Source organism: Mercenaria mercenaria, chromosome 17, assembly GCF_021730395.1.
Source record: "Mercenaria mercenaria strain notata chromosome 17, MADL_Memer_1, whole genome shotgun sequence".
NCBI classification, from domain to species: domain Eukaryota; kingdom Metazoa; phylum Mollusca; class Bivalvia; order Venerida; family Veneridae; genus Mercenaria; species Mercenaria mercenaria.
In genome coordinates, this window is record NC_069377.1 from 63,570,357 (window position 1) to 63,593,568 (window position 23,212).

General features: G+C 36.7%; 1 protein-coding gene across 7 annotated transcripts in view; it reads left to right on the top strand.

Annotated features, from left to right (window-relative positions):
* Positions 1-20,503, top strand: part of LOC123536627 (cysteine and glycine-rich protein 1-like) — a 56,357-nt gene extending 35,854 nt beyond the window's left edge. For all 7 annotated transcript variants that reach the window (XM_045319954.2, XM_053528421.1, XM_045319953.2 and 4 more), the window contains 5 exons: positions 773-942; positions 1,642-1,807; positions 2,626-2,761; positions 8,214-8,307; positions 12,753-20,503. In XM_045319954.2, coding sequence (XP_045175889.2) covers positions 773-942; positions 1,642-1,807; positions 2,626-2,761; positions 8,214-8,307; positions 12,753-12,817 — 631 coding nt within the window. In that variant the 3' untranslated portion in view covers positions 12,818-20,503. The remainder of the gene's footprint in view (positions 1-772; positions 943-1,641; positions 1,808-2,625; positions 2,762-8,213; positions 8,308-12,752) is intronic.
* Positions 20,504-23,212: the final 2,709 nt, after the last annotated feature.

Below are 23,212 nucleotides of genomic sequence, written 5' to 3' on the forward strand. Positions count from 1 at the left end.
ACTGTTCCTATTAAGAGAATCAAGTCCATTAAGCAAGTGCCTCCAAAATGCCTCTACATATACTAGTAATAAGTTAATAACACTTTATTGTTTGTTTGTTTTTTCAAAATGATGATTTAGCATAATATCTACATATTGAATACAAGAGACTATGGACTCTCATTCAGTTCATTCTAATTAACTTAATTGACAGATGCGTCAAAAATTAAGGACAAAAACAAAGATGTTTTATTGACATCCTGGTTGAAAAATAGTTCTGTTGTTTTAGCTTGTCTAGACCTTAGGCTATAAGTTAATTACATCAATCTTGGTAACAGGCTTATTTATTATTAAACTGTTTATAAGCAACATGTTAAGAATTTAAGTGCAGCTTAAGATATTAGTTTGATTACAAACACTTGACAAAACAGTGGTAACATGAACTTTTTGTTACTCTGGTCATTGGGTGCAGATTTTGATCACCTTTTACGTCACAAACTTTCCTTCTGAAAAGATACTGTGACTGCATTTTAACAAGAAAAAGTACTGAAGAGTGCCTCATTTAATTGAAGAATATATATAAAGTGCATTATATAACCAGCCATAAACTACTTAAATTAAGAGTGAGAGTGTAGATCGACAGCAAGATCGGGTATATAGAAACATTTCCTACAAACTTATGTCCACTTATGTGGATTCCCCATAAATATAATGTTAATGGTTTTGAATTTAATTATTTCCCTTTATAGAAACATATTTATTTGAATAATAGTGAATATACGTATTTATTCAGGAATGTGTCAAGCTACCAGCAAGCCCAGGCAGCCCCTACACTGGAGAGGAATGGGGGTGGAGGTAGATGGGGAGGTGGAGATGCGTGCCCTAGATGTAAAAAGCAGGTGTATTTTGCAGAGGAAGTGAGGGCAGTAGGCAAGAAATGGCACAAAATGTGCTTATCATGTGGTGAGAATAGTTACTAATGCGTAAAGGACCAACTTACATCATTATTTGGTGTCTAAAAATATGTATAATTGTACAATGTTAGATTTTCCATTTGTTCTTGTATTTGCTGGCAGTTTGCACAGATTTTTCATGAAATTGTGCATGAGGTTTGTTTATATGACTACAAAAACCACTTTGGCTGTTTCAGTTTACATGGTTATAGATGGGTTGATAGCAAAGAAACAGCAAATTGAATATTTAGTGATTTTAAGTCCACTTTAAGTGATTAACAATGAATATGGGCCTGCAAATTTCCTTTGATTTTTATTTTGCATTTAAAAGCATTTGTTAGCCCAGTTACTACAGTTAGCTAAGAAGGTAAAACACAAGATTGAATCAAGAGGTTGTGAGTTCAATCTTGGGGCATGATGTATTCTCTGTGACAATTTGGCAAAAAACAATGTGAAGTCATTGGTTCTCAACCTCTTATTCATGTGGAAGTTGGCATCTACTTGCTGAGAACTCAGTACTGACGCAGAATCCAGAAAAACTTGTAATGCTAACAGAGCACCATTGCATAATTGAAATATGGCTGAAAAATGGTGATTAATGTTAATTGGGAACTTTTCAAATATCCAGAAGACAAGAATTCTTTTGTAAATTGAAATATTGAGGTGGTTTAAGATAGTGTTTTTATTAAATGTTTTTCTTGTCTTGCAGCCAAATGTAGTAAGATGCTGGACAGTACCTCCTGCACTGACCATGAGGGTGAAGTGTTTTGTAAGGCATGTCACACAAAGATGTTCGGACCCAAGGGTTATGGGTTTGCAGGTGGGGCCTCAGGATTGTCTATGGACACAGGAAAATATGGGGAGGTGACAAGAGAGTAAGTGGTCAAAAGAACTTTTCAGTTACAATAAAACGTTTTTGTTGAAACTTTTAAGACATTGCTGCAGAAAAAAACTGAACTTTACTTTATTCCTTGTTTTACAGTCTAGGTAAAGATCTACTTGGTTAAAATTTTACTTCATTATATTTCTTTCAAGTTTTCACCTTTCAGAATAAAAGCTTAGATCTCAAAATTGGCATTTTGATATATAATCATGAAATTGTTTGTTTGTTGACATCGTTCCAGAGCTGTCTTGTAAGCAGCCAAAAATCTTCTTTCCACCTGCTCATAAATTAGCGTGATTAAATTGTATCCTTACACTTGTTAGAAAGCAGAATTCTTGAAGATTGATAAGAAAAAATTGAAGCACTTAACACACTTAATGTGTTTAAAAAAGAAATTAGAGAACTTTATTTCTCTATGTCAAAGACATCCTACTGGGAGAGAAATTTATCATTTTGATGGAACTTCTTGTATGTAAGACTTTGCAGCCAAGCCTTTTAGTATATAGCTGAACATTAGAAATACTTGTTACAAAGTAACATAAAGCCATCCTTGAAAATTCTTGTTTGATATACTCAGAACCAAATTCAGGAAACAGTGAACTTCATGGGAAATTTTACTTCTTTCAGAGCAAATAGACATGTTTCATTGCAGAGGAATGAAAGAACTGAATGTGTCAGCTTTTATCAGATAAAGAACATTTAAAGGTTGGAAGGTACATGTAGATTGATACCTTTTATAAAAGAATTTAGAAGAGTGTAACTAATGTGTTTTTGAAGTGATAAAAGAATTTATTTATTTTTGCCTTTTAGGAATGTATCTTCATTCAGTCAGGCCCAAGCTGCACCATTGCTAGAGAACGGTACAAATAAATTTGGTGGAGGAGAGCTGTGTGCAGCCTGTGGGAAAACCGTCTACTTTGCAGAGAAAATTATGGGAGGAAATAGTGTAAGTCCATACGATTAACAAATAGTATATGTACCCAGTTGTAACAAGCTCATTTAATTGGTCAAGGGGGCTTAGTGCTTTGGTGGTCATTAAATGATAATGACTCAAAAAATTATAAGTAATTGACCCACTGTAGTTTTATAACATGACATCAAATGTTACTTATGTCTGATTAATAAGTGTGACTTTGAGGGAAATAAAAAGAAAATGTAAATGCAAAATCAAAGCAGTACAGCATGATTATATAACAGTTGTAAGCTTGCGCTAAGTATGTAACTTTGTGTACCTGCCTGAGGTAATATTGATGTGGGACTATATTCTGGATCCACATTACTTTCAGAGAGATCAACAAAACTATATATTGACATGGGACTATATCCTTGATCTGCATTAGTTTCATACAATTCAACATTACTACATGTGGACCTGGGTCCACATTACTTTCAGACAGGTCAACAGCACTATACATTGACCTGGGACTTTATCCTAGATCTGCATTACTTTCAGACAGGTCGACAACACTACATATTGACCAGAGACTATATCCTGGATTCACATTACTTTCAGACAGGTCGACAACACAACATATTGACCAGAGACTATATTCTGGATCCACATTACTTTCAGACAGGTCGACAACACTACATATTGACCTGTGACTATATCCTGGATCCACATTAACACAGGTCGGCAACACTACATATTGACCAGGGACTATATCCTGGATCAAAATTACTTCAACACAGGTCGACAATACTACATATTGACCAGAGACTAAATCCTGGATCCACATTACTTTAACACAGGTCGGCAACACTACATATTGACCAGGTACTATATCCTGGATCCACATTACTTTAACACAGGTCGAAAACACTACATATTGACCAGAGACTATATCCTGGATCCACATTTCTTTCAGACAGCTCGACAACACTACATATTGACCCATGACTATATTCTGAAGCCATATTACTTTCAGACAGGTCAGCAACACTACATATTGACCAGAGACTATATCCAGGATCCACATTACTTTCAGACAAGTGGACAACACTACATATTGACCCGTGACTATATCCTCAGAGCTCCAGATAAGCTTTTGGTGCAATTGGGTATTTACCCATCACTTTTTGTCTGAATTGGGTATTGGAAATTTAAATTGGGTAAAAATAATATCATTACCCAGCCTTTTCAGAAGTAATTGGGTATTTGCTAAAACCAATTGGGTATTTTACCAATCTCGCACTAACAATTGAGTATTTTTTGCTTACAGTATACATGGTATATATCATCAAACAGGATTGACTAAGTACCTATGTACTTTAATGGCGCCCTTCAGTGTTTAATACAAAAATGTATTTAAAATTGTAATGAATGTTCCATACTGTTGTTTTCTTTTTCACTTTTAATGCAGTCGGAGATCAGTTTAAGAACGGTGTGGTCTCCGCAATATGCATTCTCCCAAAAGATGTCATCCAGATAACTGTCATTGTTGAACAGCAAAATATCCCACTAATTTGTTTGTTTGTGCTGCAACAATGTTTTTTCTGCGTTCTCTTTTACATTTATCGGCGTAAAATTGTTTACAAAGCATCCAAATAACACCGATCAGCAGACTGAATGGTACTGTGATTTTTCCGATAAATTGCAACCTGTTCTGCGGTAACGTATAACCAGTCAGCCAAATCTAGCGTTAAAGTCTCGTACCCGTTCTAATAAGGAAATTGCGATACGCAAGCAATTTTTTACGAATTGGGTATTAGGAATTTGACTTGTGTTTCAGTACGCACACTGTATGAATTCAGTTGGGTTTTCTGCAATTTTAATTGCGTAAATACGCAAATACGCAGCTTATCTAGAGCTCTGATATCCTGGATCCACATTACTTTAACACATGTTGACAACACTACATATTGACCAGAGACTATATCCAGGATCCACATTACTTTCAGACAAGTCGACATCACTACATATTGACCAGGAACTATATCCTGGATCCACATTACTTTAACACAGGTCGAAAACACTACATATTGACCAGAGACCATATCCTGGATCCACATTACTTTCAGACAGGTTGACAACACTACATATTGACCTGTGACTATATCATAGATCCACATTACTTTCAGATAGGTCAACAAAGCTACATATTGACCAGAATGTAAGTCAGTTGTATAGTAACACATGGCATGATGGTTCTTAAGGATGTTTACAGACTCTGAAAGTGCTATATAAGGCATATCTGGTCTGCCTACCCAGTCAGTTACCTTCCATTTTGAGCAGTTTATTATATTAACGTCTAGTAAATATGAACAAAGTGTCATCTACAATAATAGATTTATTTCAATGGAACTGTGAAATGAAAAAAACATGCTTCTGGAGCAGATTCAAAATGCTCGAAAGTCATTTGACCTTTTTAAAACCATTTAAGTTGCAGTGTATAAAGCTACTGTCTCACAGTGGGGTTGAAATTTTCTACATGTTTATTGTACCCCCGCACCCCCAACCACCCACCAGAACAACAAAGTTGTAAAGGGGGTATACTGGTTTCAGGTTGTCTGTCTGTCTGTCTGTCTGTCTGTAGACACAATCTTGTGTGCAACAACTCTCCTCCTGAAAATAAAAGTCTTATCTTGACTATATTGCCTATTTTACTGCTAAATCAGCTTGCTGGTAAACACTGCCACTACCACAAATCAAGAAAACTTTACATTGTCTGAAATGTTACCACAAATCGGGAATAAAGTTACCAACTTTAAGTTGACTGAAAGAACAGTGGAATCAAGTCTACATATAATACCATTCCTGGGTTTGTGATCATAGTGATGCAATGCTTGCATAAAAGGTCAAAAATATGACACATGCACCTTTTTTGATGTTTTTTTCTGGTGGCATGTACTAGATAGGAAGTTGCAACAGAGGGATTTAACATATACCTCTGAAAAAGGTAGCTCTGTTGTTTCCACAGGCATGATTTTATTATGTCTCCCCAAGGAGACATATTGTTTTCGCCCTGTCCGCCCGTCCGTACGTCACACTTCATTTCTGAGCAATAACTGGAGAAACCATTTGACCTAGAACCTTCAAACTTCATAGGGTTGTAGGGCTGCTGGAGTAGACGACCCCTATTGTTTTTGGGGTCACTCCGTCAAAGGTCAAGGTCACAGGGGCCCGAACATTGAAAACCATTTCCGGTCAGTAACTTGAGAACCACTTGACCCAGAATGTTGAAACTTCATAGGATGATTGGTCATGAAGAGTAAATGACCCCTATTGATTTTGGGGTCACTCTGTCAAAGGTCAAGGTCACAGGGGCCTGAACATGGAAAACCATTTCCAATCAATAACTAGAGAACCACTTGACCCAGAATGTTGAAACTTCATAGGATGATTGTACATGCAGAGTAGATGACCCCTATCGATTTTGGGGTCACTCCATTAAAGGTCAAGGTCACAGGGGCCCGAACATTGAAAACCATTTCCGGTCAGTAACTTGAGAACCACTTGACCCAGAATGTTGAAACTTCATAGGATGATTGGTCATGAAGAGTAGATGACCCCAATTGATTTTGGGGTCACTCTGTCAAAGGTCAAGGTCACAGGGGCCTGAACATGGAAAACCATTTCCGATCAATAACTAGAGAACCACTTGACCCAGAATGTTGAAACTTCATAGGATGATTGTACATGCACAGTAAATGACCCCTATCGATTTTGGGGTCACTCCATTAAAGGTCAAGGTCACAGGGGCCTGAACATTGAAAACCATTTCCGGTCAGTAACTTGAGAACCACTTGACCCAGAATGTCAAAAATTAATAGGATGATTGGTCATGCAGAGTAGATGACCCATAGCGATTTTGGGGTCACTCTGTGAAAGGTCAAGGTCACAGGGGCCTGAACATTGAAAACCATTTCCGGTCAGTAACTTGAGAACCACTTGACCCAGAATGATGAAATTTCATAGGATGATTGGTCATACAGAGTAGATGACCCCTAATGATTTTAGGGTCACTCTGTTAAAGGTCAAGGCCACAGGGGCCTGAACATGGAAAACCATTTCCAATCAATAACTTGAGAACCTCTCGACCCAGAATGTTGAAACTTCATATGATGATTGTTCATGCAGAGTAAATGACCCCTGTTGTTTTTGGGGTCACTCCGTTAAAGGTCAAGGTCACAGGGGCCTGAACATTGATAACCAGTTCCGATCAATAACTTGAGAACCACTTGACCCAGAATGTTGAAACTTCATAGGATGATTGAACATGCAGAGTAGATGACCCCTATTGATTTTATGGTCAGTCTATTAAAGGTCAAGGCCACAGTGGCCTGTTCATGTAAAATCATTTTTTGGAAATAACTTGAGAACCACTTGTTCTACAATGTTGAAACTTAATAGGATGATTGGACTTGCAGAGTAGATGACCCTTATTTATTTTGAGGTCACTTGATCAAAGGTCAAGGTCACAGAAGCCTGAACAGTGACTTGAGAACCACTAGGCCAAGAGTGTTGAAATTTAGCGGGATGATTGGACATGCCAAGTAGATGATCCCTATTGCAGCCAACCATCAGTGTCTCTTTGACTTTTGCTCCTGACCCCTATTGACTTCTTGCCTATAGGACTTTGCATTGGGGGAGACATGCGCTTTTTTACAAAAGCATTTTCTAGTTTATTTGGGAATTCACATGTTCTCAAAAATGAATGCAGAAATACATCTAGATGTTATTGCAGCTTTCAAATAGTGTATGAAATTCAGTTGACAGAATGTAGAAAAGGTATAAAAAATGCAGGCCTAACCATCACCTGGAAATGACTTCTAAATGAGCCACACCATGAGAAAACCAACATAGTGCATTTGCGACCAGCATGGATCCAGACCAGCCTGCGCATCCATGCAGTCTGGTCAGGATCCATGCTGTTCACTTTCAAAGCCTATTGCAATTAGAGAAACCATTAGCGACAAGCATGGATCAAGATCAGACTGCTCAGATGTGAAGGCTGGTCTGGATCCATGCTGGTCGCAAATGCAATATGTTGGTTATCTCATGGTGCGGCTTAAATATTCTACAGAAAGCTGCAAATGACACTGAATTGATTTAAAGTGGCTGCACACAAGTTAGTGTTCATATCAAACTGTGAATGTTAGCAAAAAACTAAACTTCATATTTAGAGACCTTATAACCATTATCATTAGAGAACTCTTGTTGTTACTTTTGCCACGATAGTATACTTGTCAATATCTCTTCATAAAAGCAGGGTAAAATTTTATAAATTATTATTATTTAAAAAGTTCTCACAAAGAAAGATTTTGCATTATTTGTTTTGCCCATGTTATCACACTGAGAAAAGTATTGGGATTTGTATTGTCAAAATTTATTTATATTTGCTAAAAAATTAAACATTAAATGACTCATTCTGAATTCTATACATTTATCATTTCAGACATACCACAAACAGTGCTTTAAATGTGCTGCCTGCAAAAAAGGTCTTGACTCTCACACCATGACACAGAGGGAAAATGATGTCTTCTGTAAAAGTAAGAACTCATTTAAATTAATGTTTCAGAGCTGTATATGAGAATAGCTAAATAGAGAATAACATGCTACTCTTCTTTGATATCAGTTTTACAAGATGAGGTGGATATGTGCTGGAAGGTTAAGAACTACTTGAGACCCTTTCACCCATGTAAGCAAAGTCAGGTCAAATATTGATACCAAAAGATTGTAGCTTTTTATCCAGCTGGTTGGTTCTGCCCAGTTGCTGGATTGTGTCTGAAAGTGTCCAGCTGACTGGTTCTGTCCAAGTGCCGGACTCTGTCTGAAAATGTCCAGCTGACTGGTTATGCCCAGGTGTCTGAAAGTGTCCAGCTCACTGGTTCTGCCCAAGTGCCGGATTGTGTCTGAAAGTGTTCAGCTGTCTGGTTCTGTCTAGGTGCCTGATATTGTCTGAAAGTGTCCAGCTGGTTGGTTCTGCCAATTTGACAGACTGTGCCTGAAAAATGTCCAGCTGGCTGGTTCTGCTCAGGTGTCAGACTGTGCCTAAAAATGTCCAGCTGGTTTGTTCTGCCCAGGTGTCAGACTGTGCCTAAAAATGTCAAGCTGGCTGGTTCTGCCCAGGTGTCAGACTATGCGTAAAAATGTCCAGCTGGTTGGTTCTGCCCAGGTGTCAGACTATGCCTAAAAATGTCCAGCTTGTTGGTTCTTCCCAGGTGTCAGACTGTGCCTGAAAAATGTCCAGCTCGCTGGTTCTTCCCAGGTGTCAGACTGTGCCTGAAAAATGTCCAGCTGGCTGGTTCTGCTCAGGTGACAGACTGTGCCTAAAATGTCCAACTGGTTGGTTCTGCCTAGGTGACAGACTGTGCCTGAAAAATGTCCATCTGGCTGGTTCTGCCCAGGTGTCAGACTGTGCCTGAAAAATGTCCAGCTGGCTGGTTCTGCCCAGGTGTCAGACTGTGCCTGAAAAATGTCCAGCTGGCTGGTTCTGCTCAGGTGACAGACAGTGCCTGAAAAATGTCCAGCTGGCTGGTTCTGCCCAGGTGTCAGACTGTGCCTGAAAAATGTCCAGCTGGCTGGTTCTGCCCAGGTGTCAGACTGTGCCTGAAAAATGTCCAGCTGGCTGGTTCTGCCCAGGTGTCAGACTGTGCCTGAAAAATGTCCAGCTGGCTGGTTCTGCCCAGGTGTCAGACTGTGCCTGAAAAATGTCCAGCTGGCTGGTTCTGCCCGGGTGCCCGTTATACGTGAAAAGAGCTTGGAATGATAACAGAAGTATTGACATGAAAATAATTCCAAATAAGGACTTCAGATCTGCTTGAAATTTGCAGATCTCTGAAAACGGGCAGATATCTGAAAAACAAGCACAAGCGTGTACCTATATATTTTATTAGACCATAGAATAGACAGTATGTTGAATTACAATTGTGAAGTTTTTAAAAGTCTACATTGTAGAAACTAGTTTATACTTTAAATGTTATAAAAGTGTAATTTTCCCATTTTTGAATCCAATTTTTTCAGGTCAGTCTAGCATAAAATAAGCACACAACCATATCTTTTTTGTTTTACAATATTTTAGCTCACCTGTCACAAAGTGACAAGGTGAGCTTTTGTGATCGCGCGGTGTCCGTCGTCCATCCGTGCGTCCGTAAACTTTTGCTTGTGACCACTCTAGAGGTCACATTTTTCATGGGATCTTTATGAAAGTTGGTCAGAATGTTCATCTTGATGATATCTAGGTCAAGTTCGAAACTGGGTCACGTGCCATCAAAAACTAGGTCAGTAGGTCTAAAAATAGAAAAACCTTGTGACCTTTCTAGAGGCCATATATTTCATGAGATCTTCATGAAAATTGGTCAGAATGTTCACCTTGATGATATCTAGGTCAAGTTCGAAACTGGGTCACGTGCCGTCAAAAACTAGGTCAGAAGGTCTAAAAATAGAAAAACCTTGTGACCTCTCTAGAGGCCATATATTTCACAAGATCTTCATGAAAATTGGTCAGAACGTTCACCTTGATGATATCTAGGTCAAGTTCCAAACTGGGTCACGTGCCTTTAAAAACTATGTCAGTAGGTCTATAAATAGAAAAACCTTGTGACCTCTCTAGAGGCCATATATTTCACAAGATCTTCATGAAAATTGGTCAGAATGTTCACCTTGATGATATCTAGGTCATGTTCGAAACTGGGTCACGTGCCTTCAAAAACTAGGTCAGTAGGTCTAAAAATAGAAAAACCTTGTGACCTCTCTAGAGGCCATATATTTCACAAGATCTTCATGAAAATTGGTCAGAACGTTCACCTTGATGATATCTAGGTCAAGTTCGAAACTGGATCACGTGCCTTCAAAAACTAGGTCAGTAGGTCTAAAAATAGAAAAACCTTGTGACCTCTCTAGAGGCCATATATTTCACAAGATCTTCATGAAAATTGGTCAGAACGTTCACCTTGATGATATCTAGGTCAAGTTCGAAACTGGGTCAAGTGCGGTCAAAAACTAGGTCAGTAGGTCAAAAAATAGAAAAACCTTGTGACCTCTCTAAAGGCCATATTTTTCATGGGATCTGTATGAAAGTTGGTCTGAATGTTCATCTTGATGATATCTAGGTCAAGTTCGAAACTGGGTCACGTGCGGTCAAAAACTAGGTCAGTAGGTCTAAAAATAGAAAAACCTTGTGACCTCTCTAGAGACCATATATTTCATGAGATCTTCATGAAAATTGGTCAGAATGTTCACCTTGATGATATCTAGGTCAAGTTCGAAAGTGGGTCACATGCCTTCAAAAACTAGGTCAGTAGGTCAAATAACAGAAAAACCTTGTGACCTCTCTAGAGGCCATATTTTTCATGGGATCTGTATGAAAGTTGGTCTGAATGTTCATCTTGATGATATCTAGGTCAAGTTCGAAAGTGGGTCATGTGCCATCAAAAACTAGGTCAGTAGGTCAAATAATAGAAAAACCTTGTGACCTCTCTAAAGGCCATATTTTTCATTGGATCTGTATGAAAGTTGGTCTGAATGTTCACCTTGATGATATCTAGGTCAAGTTTTAAAGTGGGTCACGTGCCATCAAAAACTAGGTCAGTAGGTCAAATAATAGAAAAACCTTGTGACCTCTCTAAAGGCCATATTTTTCATGGGATCTGTATGAAAGTTGGTCTGAATGTTCATCTTGATGATATCTAGAACAAGTTCGAAACTGGGTCACATGCGGTCAAAAACTAGGTCAGTAGGTCTAAAAATAGAAAAACCTTGTGACCTCTCTAGAGGCCATATATTTCATGAGATCTTCATGAAAATTGGTCAGAATGTTCACCTTGATGATATTTAGGTCAAGTTCGAAAGTGGGTCACATGCCTTCAAAAACTAGGTCAGTAGGTCAAATAACAGAAAAACCTTGTGACCTCTCTTGAGGCCATTTTTTTCATGGGATCTGTATGAAAGTTGGTCTGAATGTTCATCTTGATGATATCTAGGTCAAGTTCGAAAGTGGGTCACGTGCCATCAAAAACTAGGTCAGTAGGTCAAATTATAGAAAAACCTTGTGACCTCTCTAAAGGCCATATTTTTCATGGGATCTGTATGAAAGTTGGTCTGAATGTTCATCTTGATGATATCTAGGTCAGGTTTGAAACAGGTTCTTGTGGGGTCAAAAACTAGGTCAGTAGGTCTAAAAATAGAAAAACCTTGTGACCTCTCTAGAGGCCATACTTTTGAATGGATCTCCATAAAAATTGGTCAGAATGTTCACCTTGATGATATCTAAATCAAGTTTGAAACTGGGTCAACTGCAGTCAAAAACTAGGTCAGTAGGTCTAAAATTATTAAAATCTTTTGACCTCTCTAGAGGCCATATTTTTCAATGGATCTTCATGAAAATTGATCTGAATGTTCACCTTGATGATATCTAGGTCAATTTGGAAACTGGGTCACGTGCGGTCAAAAGCTAGGCCAGTAGGTATAAAAATAGAAAAACTTTGTGACCTCTCTCTGAGATTTTCATGAAAATTAGTGAGAATGTTCACCTTGATGATATCTAGGTAAAGTTCAAAACAGGGTCACGTACCTTTGAAACCTAGATCAATAGGTCAAATAATAGAAAAACCTTGTGACCTCTCTAGAGATCATATTTTTCAATGGATCTTCATGAGAATTGGACAGAATTTTTATCTTGATAATATCTAGGTAAAGTTCAAAACTGGGTCACATGAGCTCAAAAACTAGGTCACTATGTCAAATAATAGAAAAAATGACGTCATACTCAAAACTGGGTCATGTGGGAAGAGGTGAGCGATTCAGGACCATCATGGTCCTCTTGTCTAAGTATATTTGAAGTTTTGAAAAAATCTAGAGTTTAATCAAATTCTGCATTGTAAAATTTTTCTGTTGAAATGCGCAGAACTACCCTTGAGCTTTCAAGTTGCCATATGATCTTGATTTTGCTTGGACTTGAAACAAAAGAAAATTATTATCTATTTATACTTTATAGGTTGTTACAGTAAACACTTCGGACCAAAAGGATTTGGATTCGGATCAGCCTTACAACATACCTAAATTTGTGTAAACATAATTAACACACATTCATTGTGTAAACATACAGATGAACTATTGTTGCTGTCTGTTGTTGTTGTTATTTGGATATTATTAAAGGATCATGCATTTTCTGGGAGACTTCCTTACAGTCATTAATGGATCTTTCACAGGAATTCTACAGGAACCAGTCAAATAAAACAGTGGATGTTTCATAGGAATTCTATAGGAACAAGTCAACTGGAGCTTTTTATGTAAAGACTATTGCACTAATGTTTTTAGATGAAGCTTTTTTACTGGTTTTGATTGCTTGAAATTATGTCACGTCTTTACTCATGTTGAAGACTTTACAATCTTTACTTATTTTAGACCATTAGTTACAAAAAAGGCATGCCTTTCATATCTAGACTTTATCTAACAAATGCCATAATTTTTGGATTTTTCATGATTGACAGATTTTACTTTATTTGTATATTTGCAAGTGTCGTAGTTCGGTTATGCATGTAGAAACACCAAATTGCCATTGCTTTTGATAAGAAAAAACAAAAAAATACAAAATTTAATCAGTATGAATATTATTACGCAGCACCCACAAAAGATGAAGGTGCTAGTATATTGTGCTGTTTTCACCTATTTATTATGATTTTGTTCCATAAAATGAAAAGGAAGTGAGCTTGTTACATTTTTTGATTAAGAACATGTCGAGGCAAATTGCTGTTTGTACATATTCAGTGTCAGATGTTTTTGCTTTACCCTTTTATGTCCATGGTTACGATTTCATTATTTGTTAAGACTGTTTCTGTTTTAAGAAAAAATATCTTTTTTAGCTCACCTGAGCACGAAGTGCTCAAAGATGAGCTTTAGTGATCACCCTGTGTCCGTCGTCGTCCGTCAGTCGTCAACAATTTGACTGTTAACACTCTAGAGGTCACATTTTTGGCCCAATCTTAATGAAACTTGGTCAGAATGTTACCCTCCATAAAATCTTGGACGAGTTTGATATTGGGTCATCTGGGGTCAAAAACTAGGTCACCAGGTCAAATCAAAGTAAAAGCTTGTTAACACTCTAGAGGTCACAATTTTGACCCAATCTTAATGAAACTTGGTCAGAATGTTACCCTCCGTAAAGTCTTGGACGAGTTCGATATTGGGTCATCTGGGGTCAAAAACTAGGTCAGCAGGTCAAATCAAAGGAAAAGCTTGTTAACACTCTAGAGGTCACATTTTTGGCCTAATCTTAATGAAACTTGGTCAGAATGTTACCCTTAATAAAATCTTGGACGAGTTCGATATTGGGTCACCTGGGGTCAAAAACTATGTCAACAGGTCAAATCAAAGGAAAAGCTTGTTAACACTCTAGAGGTCACAATTTTGGCCCAATCTTAATGAAACTTGGTCAGAATGTTATCCTTAAAAAAAGTCTTGGGCAAGTTTGATATTGGGTCATCTGGGGTCAAAAACTAGGTCACCAGGTCAAATCAAAGGAAAAGCTTGTTAACACTGTAAAGGCCGCATTTATGACTATATCTTCATGAAACTTGGTCAGAATGTTAAAATTGATGATCTTAAGGTCCAGTTTAAATCTGGGTCATGTAGGATTAAAAACTAGGTCACCTGGTCAAATCAAAGGAAAAGTTAATTAACACTGTCGAGGCCACATTTATGACCATATCTTAATGAAACTTGGTCAGAATGTTTATCTTGATGCTCTTTAGGTCAAGTTTAAATCTGGGTTAGCTGGGGTCAAAAACTAGGTCACTAGGCTAAATCAAAGGAAAAGCTTGTTAACACTCTAGAGGCCACATTTATGACTATATCTTCATGAAACTTAGTCAGAATATTAAACTTGATGATCTTTAGGTCCAGTTCGAATCTGGGTCATGTTGGGTCAAGAATTAGGTCATGGGGGCAAATCAAAGGAAAAGCTTGTTAACACTCTAGAGGCCACATTTATGACTGTATCTTCATGAAACTTGGTCAGAATGTTAAACTTGATGATCTTTAGGTCAAGTTCGAATCTGGGTCATGTTGGGTCAAAAACTAGGTCATGGGGTCAAATCAAAAGAAAAGCTAGTTAACACTGTAGAGGCCACATTTATGAACATATCTTGATGAAACTTGGTCAGAATGTTAATCTTGATGATCTTTAGGTCAATAGGTCAGGTGAGCGATACAGGGCCTTCATGGCCCTCTTGTAATTAATATTAGTGCACTTTCAATTGTTAGCTTACACATCAGTGTAGCAGTGGTAATTGATTATGTATTTGTTGAAGGTGTCCATGCCAATTTGTTTACACGTTTAATGTGTATTTACTTCTTTTAGGGATTTTAAGCAGGTGTGTTTGTATAGTTAATGATACTGAGGAATAGTTGTTGTGAAAACATGTGTTTTAAGTGTGAGTAAATTCTCTTCTAACAAACAGATATAGTGTTCATTCATTGACAGATACATTTCTAAAATAAAAATTGGTGTATTGACAAAAAGCACTGTAAGATGTTTAACCAGTTTTTGAGGATAAATTTTGTATAATGTAGAAAAATAATTACGTTGTGTTCTGTGTATTTTGTGAACTAAAATTTAATGGCATTAGTATACAGAATAATTGGGCATTTGATACGTTGCAATATTGGCAAGATGCATTGTAATTTTTTATATGCACATTTTCAAAAAATGAACCACAGGTTTGCACCTATGCATCATACTGTTTGTGACTTGTTTATCTGTGTACAATGGGAGATATTTTTGTAAGACCATTCGGGCATATGGGTTGAATGATTTAATTAGTTGAAAGCAGAAAATGGAATCGTGTTGCCAATATCTGGTTTCAGCCAGACCTTGTGTGACATACCATTGTTATTGTACATTCCAATATGGAATCAAGTTTATATATGATACAATATATGTAAGAGTCATTTGTAGATCTAATACTTTGATACATTGTTTCATTATTTTGTACAAAATATCAAGTGCACTTCCTTTATAAAATATTGTCCTACAATTCTCTTGAAAAACTAAATTCGAAACACACTTACAAAAGTGTATATTATTCTTAAAAGACCAATGTAAATTTAGGAAATAGCTCAATCTTATATGTTGGGTGCAATGACCAAATATGTAGAAGATCAAAGCTGTGATCATCTTGAAGTACTATGTATACACTTTTTAAACAGCAATGGCATGCATTTAGTGGTAATTAGCTTAACTTGATCAAGTAGTTTATCTTTTATTATAGAAACAATAATGCAATGTTGAGTCTAGTTACAAGAAATACTCTAATTATAGCCCAGAATTCACATGTATTAAAAGAGAAAAAGAAGTTTAATTGTATATTAAAAGGGATATAGGAATAAAACATTTATAGATTTTACTTAGTATTGTGTGATGGATGGTTCGATGAGATTTTATTGCTAACATGCATATCAGTAAAAAGCATTAGTAAGAGCGTGAGTGAATAAGGTAAAGCTCTTCTTGCATAGGGGCCTCTGTGGCTAAGTGGTTAAGGTCCCTGACGTTGAATCACTTGTCCGCACTGTTATGGGTTTAAAACTTTGCTTAGGATGATGGAGCCATCCAGCAGGCTTGCAAAAGGCAGATGTTTCTACTCATGGCTGAGGGTCTTCCTCAAGATATATGAAAAATCACCATATGACCTATAATTGTATCAGTCTGTATCTAAAAAGGATTTCTCTCTATCTGTTCTGGGGGCTTTATCTCACTCTGTCCCTCTGTCAGATCGCTTTGTGTCTGTATTAGTAGAGGATGAATGTGGCTGCCTTTGCTATATGTAAAGAGCCTTTGAACGTGTTTATCATGAAAAGGGTGCTATATAAATCTGGTATAATAATAATAATTATCAGTGTGACATTAAACATAACAAAAACTTAAAACCTTTCTGCATAATGGTTCTGCCAAGCATGCCACTGTGTTCAGTAAGACTTTATATTGTAAAATAAGATATGCAATTGAGAATTCTTGTAAATAGACCACATGACCAATTTTATTTTCTGAAAATTATTATTTTAAATGAAAATCATACTTCTTAGTATTAATATAAAATGTTAGCTAGATGTCCGGTTCACTTGCACAATGTAAAAATGAAATTTAGTATTTTACTTACGGGTCATAGTTGTGGTACACTTAAACTACTGTTAATTGAATATCTGAAAATATACTATATTGGAGTATGTCTTTTCACGTATTGTTGATTGTTGCCATATAATTATAATATTGAAACACAGCTTATGAGTAACTAATTCTATATCTACAGATATATGTTTTACTTTCTTAATGTTGTCAGGTCTTTAATGTAGATAATTTTCATTTATATAATCAATTTTCATTTATATACAGTCATATTTAAATTATTGATATAAATGGCAGACATTAATATTTTATCTATCTTTATTTGGACCAAATTTTATATTTACACAATTTATTGACCAGCTACATATGTTTTACTATATTTTATTGGTTGTGAATGTTACGTTGATGTCTTGTATTTTCCCCGAGTGTTTGGACACCCTGTTTTGGGAGAGGGGAACGAGTATGTTCTTATAAATTAAACATTTTAAACTTCCAAGATAAAAGGAACAGAATAAAGAATAAAGGACACAGTTTGAATCAATCTTTTGATCAATTGTAAAATGATACCTGTCAATTGAGTATATGTCAAATAAAGCTTTGAAAGTCTTGTCTAAAACTGCTGGCCCATTATTAAAATAATTTCACAGCAATGGTCTTAAATGATCCTCTACAAAATTCTTTCATATCATTTTGTTTTGTAAAAAATCATTGCTTCCAGTGGGCAGGACTAGTTTTCCCCTATATGGCTATATGGCAAACTTTGAAAATCTTCTCTAAAACATTTTGCTTGAGTTTAAAGTAATTTCATAGCACTGTTCCATGGTAGACCCTCTACCAAATTCCTCTGATAATCCTGTTTGGTTAAAAAACATGGCCCCAGGGGGCGGGGCTAGTATACCTCATATGGCTAAACAAAGTTCTGAAAAACTCTTCTCTGAAACTGCTGGCTCAAATTCAATAATTTCACTCAACCACCCACTCCTACAAAATTTATCATTTTTTCTGTACTCTAAGTTTCTTAATACTGTCTCCTAGCATCACATCCTCCTCCTCCCTCTCGCCCCACCCCTGTTACCCCGTCAGCCCATCCCCCTAAAAAAAAGGAATATTTGTTTTTTACTGTTTCTTGATAGTGTCTGTTAGTATCCTGTGTCACACATGTTGGATACTCCTCTAGAAGAATGTTTGTGATGTTAGTATGATACAGCCCGCCCACTTAGCTCAGTAGGTAAGAGCGTTGGTCTACGGATCGCGGGGTCGTGAGTTCGATCCTCGGGCGGGGCGTATGTTCTCCGTGACTATTTGATAAACGACATTGTGTCTGAAATCATAAGTCCTCCACCTCTGGTTCATGTGGGGAAGTTGGCAGTTACTTGCGGAGAACAGGTTTGTACTGGTACAGATTCCAGGAACACTGGTTAGGTTAACTGCCCGCCGTTACATGACTGAAATACTGTTGAAAAACGGCGTTAAACCCAAAACAAATAAATAAATAAATGATACAGGAGACGTTCCAATTCCAGAAGCTGCTTTGGACCGTTAACATCTTTGGTGTAAGGCACCCATATACACAACTCTTGTCTGATGAAAAAATGTTAGTAGTTTTAGTTTGAGCAGCAGGGGCTCAAACTTGTAATCCCCATTAGTATCATAGTCCTGAATCTTACAGCTGGACCATTGTGTCTGCAATTTATGTACATGCCGACAGCTGTTTAATCTTAAGAAATTTTCTGATTTCTTATCCATGGAATGTACCCAGCTGGATTTGCCAGCACCACAAACTAGTTGTTTAATGCCTTGTAATCTTTTTTTCATCTCTACCTGTATTCACATTTAAATGTCTGTTAACATTGCTTTTATATGCACTTGAATCACTGTTTACAGAATAATTTTCAAGTGAAGGAAAATGTGCATCATTTTGTATCTTTGTTTAACTATACCAATTGTATTGCCTATCCTTAATCTTGAAAGAAACATTATTTGACAGTTCTGTATAGCCAACAGACTAACTGCATTATTTTGGTCATTGAAATATTTATTAAGTAATGGCTTTCACTGCGGCACAGAGTTCAGCTTTACTGTAGAAAAACGAAAATATACCATCCTGTCATTCAAAATAGGTCTTTAAGTTGAATTTTATTTTGGTCTATGATTTATAAGCAATGCCATAGTCATGCAGTGTAACTAAATAAAAAATGGAGTAAAACAAACAGTATGACTGTCAGTACAGAAATACAAGCATACTTCTAATTTTTTATGCTCCCTTTGAAGAAGTAGAGGTATATTGCTTTGCACCTGTTGGTTGCGTTGGTTGGTCCGTTGGTTGGTAGATCGTACGGTTTCATTCAATAACTTGAGAACCACCTGGCCAAGAACATTCAAACTTTGTAGCATGGTTAGGCTTATGAATTAGGTGACCCATAATTTTTTGGGCTCAGTAGGTAAAAGGTCAAGGTCACAGCCCTACCCTTCAAAACGATTTCCGCCCAATAACTTGACAACCATGTGACCCAGGAACTTCAAACTTTATAGTATGATGGGACTTATGAAATAGATGATCCTATTGTTTTGGGGGTCAGTAAGTCGAAGGTCAAGTCACAGGGACCTGACCGTTGAAAACTGTTTCTACTTAAGAACTTGAAAATCAGACCATGAATCTTCAGACTTGATAGCATGATTGGGCTTATGAAGAATATGACACCTGTAGTTTTGGGGGTCAGTAAATCAAAAATTGGCTTGAACCTCGGAAAACTGTTTCAACTCACTAACTTGAGAACCACTCAACCCAGAACCTGCTTATATGATAGCATGATTGGGCTTATGAAGTAGATGACGCCTATTTTGGGTGCCATTAGGTCAAAGGTCAAGGGCTTACGGACCTGAAAATTTAAAACTATTCCTGCACGGAAACTTGAGAATCACTGGAAAAAGAACATTTAAACTTGAATTCATGATTGGGTTTAATGAAGAAGAAAGATCCCTATTGTTTTTAGGGTAAGTAAGTCAGAGGTCAAGGTTAGAGGAGCCTGAACCTTGAAAACTGTTTCAGCTCAATAACTTGCAAGAACCACTTAACTCATAATCTTCAAACTTGATGGCATGATTGGACTTATGAAGTTGATGACCTCTATTATTTTTGGGGCTAATAGGTCAAAGGTCAAGGTCATAGTGATCAGGGGACTGAAAATGGGATGAACAATCATGGGTCCGGGCATACAAGATTTACAATGATCTTTTGTTGAAAGTGTATCAGTATTTGAATATAGAAAAATATGATTAAGTGCCTTTGTAACAACAAAACTTCAGCCAGAATGTGTGCCTGAACAGCAAACATTTTGCTTTTCTTTTGTCAAGCTAAATATTATAGGCACTTAGAAACTTTTAAGTGGTAGTGGTAATGTTGATGGTACCCAAAAATGTTATTTTTTGGATTTATCTTATTTTCACCATTTATCTTCTTGTAGTTTTATAAGAAGGAAAAATATAAATACATGTCTTGAGGTTTTATTTGGATTTTACTTTACATTTTCATTTTTATTTTTGTTACAGTACAGAAGTAGTTAACTAATTTAGTGCATTTCCTAGTCTTGTACCAGCTTTGAATGTAATAAAATGTAAAGATATTCTGCTGACTTGTTTTCCATTTCTAATCTTTCCAGTGTGAAGTCATTACTTACAGTTCAAAATAAAGGGGTATTAATCATAAGGAGTGATCTCAAGCATGAACTGTGGTGATTACCCTTTGTCCATCTGTCAGCTGTTATACTTCCTCCGTGGGTGAACAATCTAGCTGTGAACACATTGGAGACCTTATTCCTTGAATTAATGTTACTTACTGCAAAATATTGGTCAGATTTGTTAATACTGTTTAATATAACACTTAATTTTGTCAGCCCTAAATTTTATCAGTTTTTCAAAATGGATTTATCTGCACAATTTTAAATTGACTAATAAGCAGTGCTTTATTTTGGCATAACAGACCATGACTGCCAAATAGTACCATAAAACTGTCACCAAAATTAAGTGTTATACATGAGGCAGATTACTCCAGTAGCCCTTGAGTTAGTCAACACTCCTTTTGTTATCATTATTAACAGTTGAAATGTTCACATATTTTGTATATGGCCCAAGATCTTGGTCAAGTTGGCCGTGAATAAATCAAAATTGCTTTATTTTCCATTGTTAACAGATCTACAGTCACATGCTTGAGTAGTCTTCATATACACAGAATGTATATAGTCAAATGATCTCTGTCAAGATCAGTTACAGACAAGATTGCTGTAGCAATGACAAAGTTGTGGCCCCTTTGCCAATGTTGTTGTTGTAGGGTATACAGTAGTTAATAAATTTGCTATATATGTTCTATACTTTCTTAGGCCCCATGCGGCTCTGAGACGATCTGTGTATGAATAGAATTGGAACCACTGCCTTACCCTTGCATGATCGTAAGAGGCGACTAATAGGGTCTTAACACTTGGTTTTGCTGTAACTCTGTGATTCCAGCAGGTATGCAAAATTTGATTCCATACCTCATGTTTTTATTTCGATGTAAATGAGATATGAAACCAAAATTTGTAGTCCTGTTTGACGCCATGTAACATATACTGTGTAAGTACACCGTAAAACCCAAATAAATAAATATCTTCTTATTCAAAAAAAAAGTTACTAGTCTTATATTCTAAAATGACATATAAAATACAAAAATCACCAAGAAAAATAGGGGTCATATATCTAAGATAGAATTTTGTCTGACAGGTCAACACTATGGAATATCTTCATACTGACAGCTAACACATACGTAATAAGGTTTGTCTGCGAACAATCTTGACAATGCTACCAAAATGTCAAGTTTAGGTTTACAATAAAATAAAAATAGAAACTGGCTCGCATAAAATATGAAAATGTCACTTTTTAACTGGGAAAATGTTGAGGACTTTTCTTCCCGCTATTATACGGAAGTGCTGCTTGATTACCTATTTAGTAATATTAAACCGAATAGGCAAGATTATTTCTGTAATATAGCTATGGTTTTTGAATTGTCAAAATTGCTAGGTTTACATTGTGTACATATTAGAAGCCACATTTTATCGAGTAATCGTTCTAAAACTTACACATAATCCTTTCAGGAGCAAGAACGCATCATCGAATGATTTCATATGGTAAGAAGATGTGCATTAATGCTTATGGATCAAGTTCACAGTGACATTGTACCTAAAACGGTTTCTGACCAATAACTGGAATATGTGTTGACAAACGACTGTCAAATTTCATAGGATGATTGTAGTCAGTATCAATTAGGTCAAGGTAACAGTGATCTTGAGAAAAGCTATTTCCGACCAATAGCTGCAGAACGCTTAGCCTATGGCTACCAAACTTCGTAGAAAGATTGCCTGTTGCCAGTAAATGACCAGTATTATTTTGAGGGTCAGTAGGTTAAAAATAGCAATGGCATCAAGGCTGAAAGTCGTTTCCAATCAATAAGAGGAGAAGGACCTTCAAACTTCATATGACTGAATGTGGCTAGTAGATGGCCCCTACTGTCTTAGGTTATTTCTAAGGTCAAGGTCACAGTGACTTCAAGAATGAAAAATGCATATTTAGGTCAATAGCATGAGAACACTTGTACCCAGGATCTGAAATTTCATAGTATAATTGCCTGTGACTGTTAGTCACTCACTGTGATCTCAAGGTTGAAAATGATTTCAAAATAATAGCTTGAAAATACTTAGCCTAGGCGTCAAACCTAACAGGGTGATTGCCTGTAGTAAGTAGATTATATCTCTAGTTTAAGGGGTCATTAGATCAAAGGTCAAGGCCATCGGACTTAATATCACGATTGGTATAAGGTCAACATACTTGAAACTGAAAATTACACATCCACTTACCTAAAACTCCATATTGGGGGCATATGTGTTCTACCGCTGCTAGAGGATGAGTGTTGCGCCTTTCATTGTCTCTCGGTCTATTATTTCACTTGTTTCACAGGATCTTCTCAAAGATTTTATTTATAAACAGTTATTCTTTCAACCATTTAAATGTATTTTTGCCTAATACAGCAGTACAAGGTCATCATGGCCATCTATGTAATTGTAGTGTTTAAATGTTTTATATATCTTCACACGGCAAAAAGCGTTAGAATGTACTTGACACAAACACTATGGACAAATAAGGAGTTTGTGTCGTACACTACTCGGAAAGTAAATGACAGAGATAAGAAACTTTACAGAAATGTTATACAATCACTATGTGAAATTGTGCGCTGGTCCGGCGTCCATCGTCAACAATTTACAGAAACATCTTTGAAACTACTGATCAGAAATACACCAGGCTTGGTC